The sequence below is a fragment of the Hyperolius riggenbachi genome, chromosome 11 (genome assembly GCF_040937935.1).
Source record: "Hyperolius riggenbachi isolate aHypRig1 chromosome 11, aHypRig1.pri, whole genome shotgun sequence".
Lineage (NCBI taxonomy): Eukaryota > Metazoa > Chordata > Amphibia > Anura > Hyperoliidae > Hyperolius > Hyperolius riggenbachi.
Window position 1 is genome coordinate 121,010,821 of NC_090656.1, and position 15,816 is coordinate 121,026,636.

At 45.1% G+C, this 15,816-nt stretch overlaps 1 protein-coding gene across 1 annotated transcript in view; it reads right to left on the reverse strand.

Annotated features, from left to right (window-relative positions):
* Positions 1-827: 827 nt before the first annotated feature.
* Positions 828-15,816, reverse strand: part of LOC137537870 (mucin-2-like) — a 327,684-nt gene continuing 312,695 nt past the window's right edge. The window contains exon 9 of the mRNA XM_068259818.1: positions 828-976. Coding sequence (XP_068115919.1) covers positions 828-976 — 149 coding nt within the window. The remainder of the gene's footprint in view (positions 977-15,816) is intronic.

Genomic DNA, 15,816 nt, shown 5'->3' on the forward strand with positions numbered 1-15,816 from the left:
TATAACACAATCCTGACTGCACCAAATAGGAATGCAAGGAGCACTCCCCAAGGATTAACTACACTAGAATAAAGTAACAAGATACTGAGGCTCTAAGGTAAGTTTCCCTACAGAGGAACTATGTCGAGCAAGGAATTCTGGGAGGAAATGACATTTATACTCAAAACCCTCCAAGGAAGCCAGCAAGCAATTTGCATGACGCAAATCCATCCACAGCAGCGAGCTGACAGAAAAGGACTGTTTCCCCCCGGACTTGCATTATGCAAGCTGCATAAGAAACTATCCAAATGTCCAGGGAAACAAGGCCAGCAGAGCAGATCGTGACAAGCAGTTCTGGTTGTTACAAAAGTGTTTTATTCAGTCATTTTCTTTATTTGAATTGGTAAAAAAGGGGAGAAAAAACTCTGGATAGGGTCCTGATCATGTATTTATACCAATAAAATGATCACTAACAAAATGCATGCTGGGAGAGGCTTCAGGCTTTCCCATACAGTTTCTGTTATGTTCTGTCTTTATAGCATTATAATGACGCATACAGTATGATGCAGGAGGTGGCCATACTTATTGATGGCTAGTAAAATCATGACTGCACTATAACTGCTTTGTTGGGAAGGGAGCAATTAGGCATTGATTTGGCATATTTGTCATGAGTAGAAGTAATAGCCATTATCATTTGGTAGTATGTGCCCCTAAATGATATTATTGTTTCAGTCTATGAAGTTGCTACAGATTTCAAACATAATACACATTTAACATTTCTAAACAGTCACCAAAAGTTACGTCTTAAAAAAATAACACAAATAAGATATACCTCATTGCATTTTTGGTTAGCTCAGAGAAAAAAACTTGCCTTTTGGACAGACGCATCCAGCTACACAAGGTCCATCACAAAAATAATATGTTCCTGGATTGGAGCAAGTCGGTGCACATGGAGGGCTGCATTCACTGTACACCAAGTTAGCAGGACAAGGTTTGTCTGCAAAATAAATGGGGGTTGTTATAGTAGTATGCATTTTTTTTCTTTACATATTAATGAAATTACATAATGTTATAGCACATTGAATCATTATCCAGCTCAGCCAACACAATTTAAATTTATCACAGCAGACCGGTGTCACATAAATACCTGTAAAGGGTTTCAAGATACTGTGTTAGCTAATGCAAACCAGTTAATCTTACTTTAATGGAATGCAGATATTTGATAGTTCTAATCCACAAATCTAACCTAAAGCTAGTCTGTCCCATTCCACTGTGTCTAATGCTAGAATTCCCCTTCTCCTTTACCCAAGGCCCAGTACACTTGCTAGATTAAAGGTGACTGAGGCAGCTGATAACAACCACCTTTGCTGATAATCCAGCATGTGCACAGCAGCAGCCACCGACCAGCAACCGCTTCTTGGCCCACAATCTGCCTGGCGGATCAACTTAAGGTGGCCATACACTGGTCGATTTGCCATCAGATCGACCAACAGATAGATCCCTCTCTGATCGAATCTGATCAGAGAGAGATCGTATGGCTACCTTTACTGCAAACAGTGAAATCGATTCACCCTCTGTGAAGCTGCCGCCGCCCCCCCTGCATACATTACCTGATCCGTCCGGTGCGAGTCCCCCGGTCTCCGCTGTCTTCTCCGCGCTCGGCTCCAGCTTCACTTCCTGTCCGGGGAAGTTTAAACAGTAGAAGTTTAAACAGTAGAGGGCGCTCTACTGTTTAAACTTCCTGCCGGGACAGGAAGAAGTGAAGCCTGCCGGACTCGGAGCCCAGCGGAGAAGGAGCAGCGGTGACAGCGGGGACACGCGCCGGCGGAGAAGGTAATTTATTTATCGGGCAACATCATCCAAGCTGTGTATGGGCCTCAACTCTAAGGTGTGCGGGGCCTTAACTCTAGGCACCCTTAGCTTTTTAACTGGACCTAACCATAACTCTCTAAAATCTTAATCCTGAGCTAAGCTTTCACTTATTTGTTCCATTAACATCACCCTAACCTAATAACTACCTCTAACTGTCACTAGTCTAATCATAACCTACCCCTAAACTAGCACTGAAGATGTCAAGTTTTTTCACACACTTCTTAGGAAACGGTTTTATATCCTTAACTTATAAATGAAAATAAAGGCTTTTTTAGTGTTTGGTAAAGACCTCCATTATTCCGCTTCACACCTAACCTGCCACTAAAGTTAAACCGGACCAGTCCCCTCAGACCACCACATCCAATAAAGGTAAACAAAAAACTAGAACTACATAGACAAGTGCAGTCTCGCAATCACCCAGACCCCCTGAACAAAGAAGCCCCCAGTCATGGAAATCTAACTACACCAATGAATGGCAATACAACATAATCAAGAACTGAACAAATAGCACTCTACTCGCCCACTAAAAGAAAGAGGACCTATATTCCAACCACTTCTACCAAATTGCGTTAAAGCGATTTAAGTTTTCAGTACTTAAAAAGTAGATACTTTTCAAGATATTAACTGTGGCGCCCCAATCAATTACAAGTATAATGCTGCCGTGTGAATGATGAATCCTCGCATCCAAACAGTCAGATATGTAAAGTTCACACTGCGCAGATATACTCTTCCTGACAGATATGTCTCTCCACTCCTCCACCTGTATGCACTCAACGTGCAGAAAGAGCAAACAGGGAGGCTTTTAGTGGAGTATATAACTTTTATTACTGGATAAAAGGCAGGTATAAACAGTTCGAGAATGGGCACTTACTTAAAGAGGGTCCCAATCCACTCAGGACCCTCTCTAGCTGGTATCGCTTCCCACCCAAAGTGGTACTTAGGCCCCTCTTACTCGATCCTGTGACTGTGCTGCCCGGGCACAGGATCGAGATCATGTCCAGACTATTCTTAACCAGCTCAATGTCCAAAGTGGGTAATTTTCATTTGACAGCAATTCTCCACTGGGCAGCTAAAAGCATATATTTTTACACAATACAAAAATGCACCCGGGGCATTGTCATTTAAGACAACCAGGAGCGCCTGTGAGGGTGTCAAGGACACAGGAACCTTAAAAATATCATGAAACAGTGTTTGCCAGGCCCCTCAAAATTAAGTCTCAGTAGAGCAGTTCCAAAAAAATATGTAATCGGGTTCCAACACCGCCACAGCCCCGGAAGCAACCAGAGGGGACTGCAGGGTAGAATCTGTGCAATCTGGTGGGAGTAAGGTACCAACAATATTACAACTTAACTGGGGTATGTTTAAAAATATGTGTTACGTGGATAGCACAATACATCTGTTATGTAAGCAGAACTAGTATTTATCTACTTATATATGTGTTTTTTATTTCTAGGTTAGCATGGGTGTTGCTTGTTCTTTAACCTCCTTTGCCACTGTCCCCCAGCAGTAAGACCATTGCCAGAGTCACAACAGCTGTTCTAAAAGAATGTAATTTTTATCCAATTGGAAGGAGTACAGAACTTGCTTGGTGATACATTAAAGAGACTCTGAAGTCTCAAAAAAAGGTCTTTTTATTTAACAAATATGTTTAATATCTTAGCCCTAACTAAACCGCCACATTGCCGCCGCTGTAAACTATCTAAATCCACCCTAACTCGCCCTCCCTCCCCCCTGCAAAATCCACAACTTTCTTGGTCGTGGATTTTGCTGCCCTAAGCACTTCCGTGTGAGGCAGAGCTATGAGCTGCAGCCCTGCCTCACACGCGTCTGTCAGTGGCGGATCTCCGCCTCTCCCCTGCTCCTCTCAGTGAAGGAAGACAGAGGGGCGGGGGAGAGGCGGCGATCCAGGCCGCCAGACGCACTGAGAGGCAGAGCTGCGTCTCATAGCTCTGCCTCTCACAGAAGCGCTGCCCGGATTGCCCCCCGGGGAGTTTGGGGGGGATTTAGATAGTTTACAGCGGCGGAATCTGGCGGTTTAGTTAGGGCTAAGATATTAAACGTATTTGTTAAATAAAAATACTTTTTTTTTTAGAGACTTCAGAGTCTCTTTAAATGGAGTGGCTTTTTTTTGAGCATCCATCACATAACACTTTTAATGGGTAGTGAAATACAGTTGTCTTTTTTGAACTTTTACAGTGCTCACAGTCCTGTAGCAAACCGGGTTCCTGGCTTTAAAGTGGATCCGAGATGAAAAACTAACTATGACAAGTAACTTGTCTATATATCTTATTTATATATCTTGTCTCTATATATCTTATCTAGAGTTTACACAGCAAATCTAGCTGCAAACAGCGTCAACAGTTTCATATTTATTTATTCCTGTGATACAATGACAGCGGCCATGTTTTGTTTGCCACATTACACACAGGCAAGCTGCAACTGCATCTCCAGCCCTTAGCTCACTCCCCTCTCCTGCTCCCTCCGTCCCCTCTGCCACTGAAATCTATGGCTAGTAACCTCCTCCTCCTCCTGCTCAGAGTGAGCTCACATAAGCCCTTGCTACATAGAGTTCCAAGGCACTATGAGCTGTGGACGAGGCTTGTTTAGTTTATAGGGAATTAGAGTATTAAAACATTAAAAAAAGGATTTGGCTTGAGGAATGCCCTATAAGCTATATGTAAGGAACACAATTATGCAATGAGTAAAAGTTTATCTCGGATCCACTTTAAGAGAGAGGACTACAATGACCTGGGTACCAAAGCAGTAATGCTTCTATGTATACAAATGGCATGATCTCACCCAGCCCTTAGGTCTGCTCAGCATTTGCCATAAGTTACCAGACCTCCATTAGGGACTGACGGGAGGGTACTCTCTATAGTGTAGGGCTGTAGTCCACCGTTAACACTCCATTGGTACTTTCGTGTCTGTGAAAAATGCTTCACACTGCTGGGCCGACCACATCTCCTCTTTACTTACATGGTTCACCCAATCCTGGCCTGGGCTTTTTCAAGGCTCATAGCTTGTGTAGCACCAGGGTGTGACTGGCTAAGGTGGAGTGGTAGTCCTGCAGGCATGCACAGGAGAGGGGACTGTGTGGTGGGTGGAACAGAGGTTTTTGTAAACAGTGCAGGTAGAAGACAGTAAAAAATGGACCACATTCACTGTCCCTGCAATACATTTTATGTAGGCAAAACTCAAAAAGAGAATAATGGAGCAACTTAGTAATATAAAGAGAAAGGAAACAAGTCCACTTCTGCTACACTTCCATGAATGCTATGTTGGTGACCCTTCTGGGATGTTCCTCAAGTTAATGGAAAGGGAAGGAAAGTGTGCTGGTCCAGAAGGAAACTAGGTGGATCGAGAAAACTCACCAAAGGATCTCAACACAGATTTGAGTTTTTTTCAGCTTTCTTACATGAAAAAAAATAGACTTTTATGCAGTAAGTGACCATATGAAAACCGGTGCCGCCATAGGCGCCTATTGTAAAAGCCAAGATTTGCGGCAAAGGAGGGAATTTTGGGCACACAGCGGAGTCTCAATTTACCTTCTTTGGTGCAAATTGCAGCTTTTACAATGGCCACGATATGTGGTTAGGAGGGTAAAATTAGCACCTGCAATGCAATACTACAATTTGCATTTCTGTAAGCCCCCAGTGCCCATCGATGCCATCAGCGCATCAATGTAATATTTCTTCCACTAATCAGGTGCCTCCCGGGGCCAAATTTTACCTTCCTTGCATATTGTGGCTTTGCAGTGGGGCGGGTTATGGTTTAGGAGGGGGGTAGGGTTAGGCTCCACCAGGGGGGAGGTTTAGGCTTAGGCACCACCAAGAAGGGGTAGGGTTAAGCATCGGTAGAGGGAGGGTTTTGTGTGAGAGTAGTGTTACGTTTAGCCATAGTAAAATATCGGTAAATATTACCAATATTTTACTATTGGAATCCAGCAGTAAAATATCGCAGACTGTAGCAATATTCTACTAGCAGCAATCTCTTGTGCCCTTTTTTTCAAGCGCCTTTTTTCATGTATGCCTCTTTTACATCATGAACTATAAGTATACTATAAGTATGAAACCCCACTAAAATTGATATCAATTGGGGGGCGTGGTCGGCGCGGGCATGTGAGCAGACGTGGGTTCCTTCAGCTCCGCTCTCCGGCAATAATTATCCTAATTCATCCTACCTTCTTCTTTACTTGTGGCTGCTCTACCTCTACTACAAGCTCCCCGAGATTGTGCAGATCACAAATATGGGCCCCAAAATCCAAAAAGACAAAGAAAAAGTCAAGGATAAGGTGATAGGCCCGCTGGATAAATTCCGCCAGACTATCCAAGATGGCGCCTCCCCGGATCCCGATACAACGCCAGTCCTAGACACTGTGCAGATCCTTGAGTCCATTAACACATTGCAAGCCTCGCTGACAGAAACTTTTACCACAAAAGTTGGTGAAGTTAAGGCTAATATACAGCTCCTCCGCGCAGACATGGGAAACCTGCGAGACTGCGTGAATCTCTAATCTGGATAATAATACCAAGCAGCTACCACGTGAGTTAAACACACAAAACCAACTTAAAACTATGCTATTGCGGCAGGAGGATATAAAGAACCGTCTCAGATGGAATAATAGCCGCCTCATCGGCCTTCCAGAAAAAGCAGAGGGTGGAATATTCTGGAGAACTTACTTATTACACACTTTGGCCGCGATGCATTCACGTCCTGCTTCTCAGTCGAGAGGGCCCACCAAATCCCAACTAGGCCTCAATCCGCAGGTACTGCGCCACGCACCTTTATAGGCAGACTACTCCATTTTAGAGACCACGACACAGTCCTGCGCCCCGAGAAAAGGGACACACAAATAGAAAACACCTCGATCTCTAGCTTTCCTGATTTTGGTGTGGAGACCCAGAAGCAACGAGCCAGCTTTATATATGTAAAGAAAAAACTCAGACAGCGCGGGCTCACATACTCCAAGCTGTTTCCTGCCCGCTTAAGTGTTATAGTTGAGGAGAAGACACACTTCTTTACTACGGCTCCCGAGGCCCTATCCTGGTTAGGATCGCTGCCTGCAACCTCATCACAGCAAGCCAATTGATCATCTCTTTTCACTGTCATGAGTCAAATATAGAATACCACAAGGACTATATTGTTTCCTCTCCTGCTTGAATCAAGACAGCGTCCACCATTTTGCCAGTTTCTCCTTCTACAACTATGGTGAGTATATCACCACATGTCTGTACATATGGTAACTGCATTATTGACAAACTGTGGGGAATATAACACCCTAATTCACACAGACTAGGATATATAAGTTCTTATATCATCTGGACGCTGATAACCTGATCTGTTTAATGTTGACATGATATGAATGTTTAAGGTTTAACCTCTTGTTTTCAGTTAATTAAGTTTATATGACTCATGGTCACAGCCATGATTGGATGTTCCCTCTCTGATGTTAATACCGAACCGGATTGGTCTGCTTACAATTGTCAGTGCTGAATATTCTCATGATCCCCCCCCCTGGGAGAGATGGCACCTTATTTCTATTTTAGTGCAGAATCTTCCCCAGGGTATTCTTCCTGGGATGCTGCTACTACAGGGCCCCTTGTCGTAGCGATGGTTTATATTCTGGATTAATGCTCCAGCCTCATTTGGATGGCAAGGAGCTGGGTATTTATTTTTGTTATGGTTCGTTTTCTGCTGCCAGCTGCATTATAGAATTCTGGGATGAGATGACTCTTGTGATACTAGACATAAAAGGTCTTCAAAAGTTTTGTTTATAACATGGAATGTGCGGAGAATGAGAGACAAAATTAAAAGGTCTGTAAACTTAAACGTCCGTAAAAAGTTCTCAGTGGACATAATAGCCCTTCAGGAGACACATTTTGACACATTTCTCACCCACGCGCTTTCCAGACCTTGGATAGGGTGGAGTTATCACTCTGTATACACTACCCAATCTAGAGGGGTGTCTATATTAATTACGCGTAGGGCACACTTTCAATGCACGGAATGCATAATTGATAGAGAAGGTAGGTATATTGTTCTCAACTGTATACTATATGATTTACCCATGCATATCCTAGCTGTTTATGTGCCACCTCCTTTTCAGTATGATGTTTTCAAAATTGCGCTCTCCTTTATATCAAAATACCCGCAACTACCCTCACTCTGGCTGGGAGATTTAAACTATGTTTTGTTTCCTGCATTGGATAAATCTCCCAGCCCTGGAGCTACTAATTCACCTACTAAGCTGAGGCAAATGCTCCAACTGGTCTCGGTCTATGATACCTGGCATTCTAAACACCCTGATACACTAATGTACTCCCGTCACTCAGCAACACATCATTCCAGATAACAAATTTATTATATCATGACTACTGAATCCCTACTACCCAATTGCTTATTGTAACGATTGGTGTCAGCAATTAATAAGGTTTTGATTATTTGGTGATCTGCAGTACCACCATTAATGCAGATACTATATCTGATTATATGGTGATCTGCAGAATCACCAATAATACAAATATAGCAACACAGAGAATATCAAGACCTTAGTCACACTTTATTGTAATGAGTCCGCAGCTGCCCCGTCCATATTTGTTACACTTATCGACTGAATATTTACCAGCAGTCTTATCGGACCATTCCCCTTGTAAAGCTGTTTTTTCTTGGTCATTCGCCCCCACTGCGGATCTGTGGAAGCTAAATCCCTTCTGGCTAACTAAGCTCCTACCTACTATTTCCTTATGGCATAAACTTCAGGGGTGCATTGGTGACCAAGGAGACTCTGCACCTTTCCCTGCCATTTGGAGTATAGTGAAAATGTGTATCAAAACAATCTTCTGCAAAGAAATTAGAGACTGCAAAGCAAATTCTGCATGGCAGGAACAATTGGCAAAAAACGCCTTCCTCACAGCCAAGAGGTTGTATACCTCTTCTCCTAATCCTACCACTGAAAAGAACTATAAAAATAAATTATTACTCTATGAACAGTTGTTGACTGATAAAACCCATCGCAAACTATTGTTCGCTAAACAAGATCAATGTGGTGCATTACTAGCCAAAATATCTAGACAGAGAGAAACACCACAAGTAGTTACCTGTGTTAATGATGGATATGGCCATGTACTAGCTTCTATAAAATGCTATACACCAAACAAACCACTAAAACCCCCACTGAGATTTTGGACTATCTAGACCTAATAGATTTATCTCACTGATGATCAAGCCAAGTCACTGGACAGGCCTATAACGGTCTCTGAGATATGCTGGCTCACCTGGCTCAGATGGCCTTCCAGTAGAGATATACAAAAGCTTAGCACCTTTTTGTTTCACCCCCCCCCCCCTTCTTAAACTATATAACACTGCTCTTGAACAAGGTGTGCTCCTATACTCTATGTGAGAAGCAATTATTACACTTATCCTAAAACCAGATAAGAATCCTAATGAGTGCAGTAAATATCGCCCAATCTCGTTACTTCAAGCTGATGCTAAAATATTAGCCCAAATTCTCTCTAACTGACTAAATTCGGTAATATGTGGGCTTATACATAGAGATCAGACGGGATTTATCCCGGATAGGTCCATGGCCCTGAACCTACGCCAACTTTTCATTAATCTACAATCCTCCCATTCCAATGTCGGTTCCTGTGTTCTTATATCATTAGATGCTGAAAAAGCATTCGACACGTTAGAATGGGACTTTCTCCTTGCCGTCTTGCGCATATTTGGATTTGGCGAAATCCTGGGTGAAACTCCTCTATAGCTGTCCAGTGGCCAGAGTTAAGGTCAACGGTTGGCTTTCGTCTGCCTTTACTTTACAGCGAGGTACCCGCCAGGGATGCCCTCTTTCCCCCCTCTTATTTGATGTAGCTCTCTCTCGAACCATTAGCTGCAAAAATTAGGAACAGCACACAGATACAGGGCTGGGAGAAAGGTGATCTAACTGAAAAAATAAGCCTGTATGCAGACGACATGCTGTTATATCTAGCTGACCCAGGTGACTCCCTCCAAGCTGCCCTCTCTATCATAGAGACATATGGTCTTTACTCTGGTTTACATATAAATTGGACTAAATACTATATCTTGCCAGTTGACCACTTTGCCCCCTCTCGCACCCAACTTGAAAATCCTCTGCGTTGAGTCAGTGAATTTAGATACCTAGTTATAACATTTCCCGCCTTCCTAGTGACTTTAACTCAGTTAATCTTACTCCACTATTACAATCTTTAATTATCAAGCTCCGTGCGTGGGAAAAGCTACCTCTAACTGCATTAGGTGATGATCATCCTTCCAAAAGTACTATATGTTGCATGGCATTCACCCATATACTTACCACCTGCTGTATTTTCCAAAGTGAATCTGCACCCCACCCAATTCATTTGGTCAGGTCGCAGACACAGACTCTCCCTTACTACCCTACAAGGCCCAAAAGATATGGGCGGTATTGCCCTACCAGATTGCCACTCTTTTTACATGGCATGATGGCAGCACAACTGTTGCTTCTCTACGCAGGATTTAGGGAGGACAAGCACTCCTTACAAACCCTATTATTTGATAATCTATCTGTACAGTACTCTGATCCAGTATATAATGTTTTAAAAGGTAAACGGGCATTGTTAATTTCCAATTATTGGCACCTACTCTGAAACAAACATTTATAATATGGGAAAATGCACATGCTAAACTATTACATAAACATGTAACACCTCCCTCTTTGGAAAAAACAGATGCTTTCAACAATTCATTAAATTACAAGACTCTGGTTTCTAGATCAACAAAGGAGTAACATTTTTCTACCAGCTCTTCCAAGGACCGCTGGTGAAGACATTCTCTCAACTGTCTGAGGAGTTTCATCTACATCATACTGCCTTTTATAAGTATCTGCAACTGACGCATGCCCTATATAAGCAATTTGAAACACCCCCTACAGATCTAAGAGACTCTTGTATCCTTGAAACGATAAATGGTTTGTCCGCAAAACAACTAATATCTAAACTGTGTAATATGATTATTGCTCCTACAGCGAGTGTACGTGCTAATTCTCACAAGGTGACCTGGGAGGCGGATGTTGGTCCTAAAACGGATGAAGAATGAGAGAATACTCTGGATAGAGTATGTAACGATCGGTGGGCGCAGAGAGTATCTGATTACCGGTGATCTGCAGTATCACCGGAAATACAGATATATACCAGATTATAAGTGATCTGCAGTCTCACCGATAATCCGATATACAAACTAACCTCTGTTCACCTGAGTAGAGTGTAGTGTTTGGTGTAACAGTAACACTTAGAGGACAAGGCCTCAATGCAGCAAGGAGTACTGCACAGATTCCTTCCGCAGACCTGAGCTCTCCAAGACGGGAGGAGTCAGACTGACAGTAGGAAGGTATATCTGAAAGTGACCCTCAGGAGGAAGGATCGCTAACAGAGCGAGGAACCGCCTCTAACGGTAAGGTCGGTTCTCGAGGTCGGACAAGCCAGGTCGTACACACACGGACAGATAAAGTACAAGATCAGGAGGCAAAGGCGGAGTCAAAGTACAGGCAGGGTTCAGCAACGAGGTATCAGATATATCGGGGTACAAAATCAGGAGGCAGAAACAGAGTCAAGGAACGAGCCGGGGTTCGGCAACAGAGTATCAGAAATATCGAGGTACAAGATCAGAGTTCAGGAGGATAGTCAAAGCAGGCAAAAGTCATAACATATAATCACAATCAAACTAGTACTTTAGCTATCAACAGAATCTAGCTAAGTGTAGGATTACAGCTCCAGCTGGTCCCGGCACACTTAAGGATCTGACTACAGGTCTGAGTGCTCCCACATATGTGATCGCACGCCAGACAAAGAGCAAGTGAACAACCAGCAGTATATATACTCTAGGACCTTTCCAGGACCTCCCTAATTGCTGGTCCAATGAGAGCAGTGGAATTTGTCAGCTGACCCAGCTGGTCAGCCGACACCCTTCTAACTGCTATTTAAACTCTGCCTCTGTGCTCGCGCGCGTGTAAGTCTGAATCCTGGTGGACTATCAGTCCCAGCCACACCAGTACTGTCATGCAATGTATCTAGTGCGGGGGCCGCCTCTGATGCGGATTCCGCCGTTACCAATGCGGATTCCGCCGCACTGCCCATGCGGCATGCGGCGTTTTTTCCGCGTTGTGACGCCATGCTGGACGCGGAAACAGCCGCCTCACCTCGAGAGACGGCGGCTTTTCCGCGTTTCCTCACAGTACCCCCCTCCCGAGGAGTGGACTCCGGACAACTCCTACCAGGTTTCTCGGGATGTAAGGCGTGAAATTCCCTCCTTAATTCGTCCGCATGCATGCGACTCCCCGGTACCCATTGTCTCTCCTCAATGCCGTACCCTTTCCAATGTACGAGATATTGTACCGAGTTTTGTACAACGCGTGAATCTAAAATCTTTTCTACCTCGTACTCAGGTTGGTCATCCACCAACACAGGAGGAGGAGGAGTGGGACCCACATGGACTGCTGGCTTAAGCAGGGATACGTGGAAGGACCTTACCCCACGCATGCTAGCGGGAAGATCAACAGCGTAAGTGACGTTGTTGATCCTTCTGGCTATCGGGAAAGGCCCGACAAACCTGGGACCCAACTTGTCTGAGGGCTGTTTCAGGGCCAAGTGACGTGTGGATACCCAAACCAAGTCTCCTGGTTGGAATCTCCACTCCAAAGACCGTTTCTTGTCAGCTTGACCCTTCTGACTCAGAAACGCCTTTTCCAAACTGTCTCTCACCGTCCGCCAAATGTCTTTAAAAGACCTTTGCCAAGCCTCCAGAGCTGGAAACGGAGTGGAGGCCACTGGTAACGGTGAAAATTTGGGCAATCTTCCAGACACAACCTGGAACGGAGAAAATCCAGTGGAAGAACTTTTCAAATTGTTTTGTGCAAATTCTGCAAAGGGCAGAAATTTGACCCAGTCATTCTGCGCCTCTGCAACGTAGCATCTCAAAAACTGCTCTAACGACTGGTTGACCCTCTCCGTCTGACCGTTGGTCTGTGGGTGGTAGCCCGATGAAAACGACAGCTTCATGCCCATTTGATGACAGAATGCCCTCCAGAATTTAGATACGAATTGGACTCCCCGATCGGACACTATGTTTTCCGGAATGCCGTGTAACCGGAACACATGTTTGATAAACAAGTCGGCCAATTCCTGGGCCGAGGGGAGTCCTTTCAAGGGCACAAAATGGGCCATCTTGCTGAAGCGGTCGACTACCACCCAAATGACCGACATGCCCTCTGATCTGGGAAGCTCACCCACAAAATCCATGGACAAGTGGGTCCATGGTTCATTCGGGGTGGGTAAAGGCTGCAACCTCCCTACAGGTGCCAGCCGGGAGGGTTTGCTTTTGGCACATACCGCACAATCCTTAACAAATTCTTTGCAGTCGGCTGCCAGAGACGGCCACCAAGCGCACCTGGCCACAAGATCCTGCGTTCTAGATGCCCCAGGATGTCCCGCATTCTTGTGTGAATGGAATATCTGTAGCACCCGGAGACGGAATGGCAGAGGCACAAATAAAACCCCCTCAGGCTTCCCCTCAGGGACATCCTGCTGAAAAGGACTCAAGGTCTCTGTCCAGTCTTCCCAAGTCTCTGTTACGGCCAGCACCAAATTTTGTGGGACAATGGTCTCTGGGGCAGAAGGCTGTGCTGTCTCCAACTCAAAGCATCTGGACAGGGCATCTGCCTTAATGTTCTTGCTACCCGGGGTATACGTAATTATGAACCTGAACCTCGAAAAAAACAAAGACCATCGAGCCTGACGGGGACTTAATCTCTTAGCCCCCTCGATGTATTCTAGATTCTTGTGATCCGTGTATACAGTAATTGTATGTTCTGCTCCTTCCAGCCAGTGACGCCACTCCTCAAAGGCAAGTTTAATGGCTAAGAGCTCTCTGTTGCCTATATCGTAGTTTCTCTCTGCCGGAGAGAACCTACGAGAGAAATACGCACAAGGGTGTAGCCTTCCCTGCAAGCCTGACCGCTGAGACAGCACAGCCCCTACCCCAACCTCCGAGGCGTCTACCTCAACAATAAAAGGATAAGAGGTGTCTACATGTCTCAGGATGGGTGCGGAACAAAACAAATCTTTTAAAGTGGAGAAAGCACTTAATGCATCAGGAGACCAGTGGGTGGTATCTGCCCCTTTTTTCGTAAGACAGGTGAGGGGTGCGATAACCGTGGAATACCCCTTTATGAACCTTCTATAATAATTCGCAAAGCCTAAAAACCGCTGTAAAGACTTCAACCCAACCGGCTGAGGCCATTCCAAAACAGCGGAGACTTTGGCGGGGTCCATAGACAGGCCCGTGGTGGAAATTATGTACCCCAGAAAGGCGACAGATGTGACTTCAAAAATACACTTCTCAATCTTAGCATAAAGTGAGTTTTGTCTTAATTTGTTGAGTACAAATTTCACATGTATTCTGTGCTCAGAGAGGTTGTTGGAGAAAACAAGTATATCGTCTAGATAGACCAGCACAAATCTCCCCAACACCTCTCTGAAGACCTCGTTGATGAGTTCCTGGAAAACGGCCGGGGCATTACATAACCCAAAGGGCATCACCAGATACTCGTAATGCCCGTCTGGCGTGTTAAAGGCCGTTTTCCACTCATCGCCCTTTCTAATGCGCACCAGGTTGTACGCGCCCCGTAAATCCAGCTTTGAGAAGATCTTAGCATCGGTGACCTGCGTAAATAAATCATCTATCAGGGGTAACGGATAGCGATTCTTTACCGTGATCTTATTTAGTCCCCGGTAATCAATACAGGGCCGCAGGCCCCCGTCTTTCTTTTTAACGAAAAAGAAACCTGCTCCAGCAGGCGATCGGGACGGCCGGATGAAGCCTTTGGCTAAATTGTCACGGATATATTCCTTCATAGCCAATTTCTCTGGCCCAGATAAATTGTACAAATGACCCCGAGGGGGCATACAACCTGAACGTATATCAATGGGGCAATCGAAAGAGCGATGTGGGGGTAACTTGTCTGCAGCCTTGGGACAGAATACATCAGAATATTCCACATATTGCTCAGGTACCCCCTGAACATGAACCCTGGTTTGGCCCAATGTCACCTTCCCTAAACATCGCTGAAAGCAGTGTGCTGACCAAGAAATTAGTTGGCCGGTGGCCCAATCAATGTGTGGAGAATGAAGGTGCAACCATGGCATGCCGAGTATAATGGTGGAGGTTGTCATATGCAACACAAAGAACTGTAACTTTTCCCAGTGCAGTACCCCTATGGTGACCCCCACCTCTGGTGTCTGAGACAGTGGGTGATTCCCTTGCAGAGGAGAGTCATCCACTGCCGTAACCTGGATGGGTGGTTGTACTGGTGTGAGCGGAATACACAATCTCTTAGCAAACTCCGAATCCATAAAATTTGCCGCGGAGCCTGAATCGATAAAGGCTTCCGTGACCTCAGTCTTATCTTCCCATGTAACGGTACAGGGAAGAAGCAATCGTTTTTCTTCTAGGGGTAAAAGTCGGACGCCCAGAGTGTTACCCCCCACCACTCCTAAGCGGCAGCGTTTTCCCGGCTTATTGGGGCAGTTCTGTACTATATGCCCCCCTTCACCGCAGTACAAACACAGCTGTTCGGTCATTCTCCGTCTTCGCTCTACCTGGGTTAATTTTGACCGAGCAATCTGCATCGGCTCGGAAGGAGGCACGACAGGAGAAGGTGAAATAGTAGTAGGTGGAGTCACTGGGCCCGTGGTGTAAGATTCCCCTCTGAGACGGGAACTACCCCTGGTCTGTTTTTGGTAGCGCAGCCTGCGGTCGATTCGGATGGCCGCTGAGATGGCCTCATCGACTGTTCTGGGCTCGGGCTGGCTTAACATCAAATCAGAGACCTCATCGGACAGCCCTGACAAGAAATGATCTAATAGGGCATAGGTGTTCCACCTGGCCGTAACTGACCACCTCCTAAACTCGGCC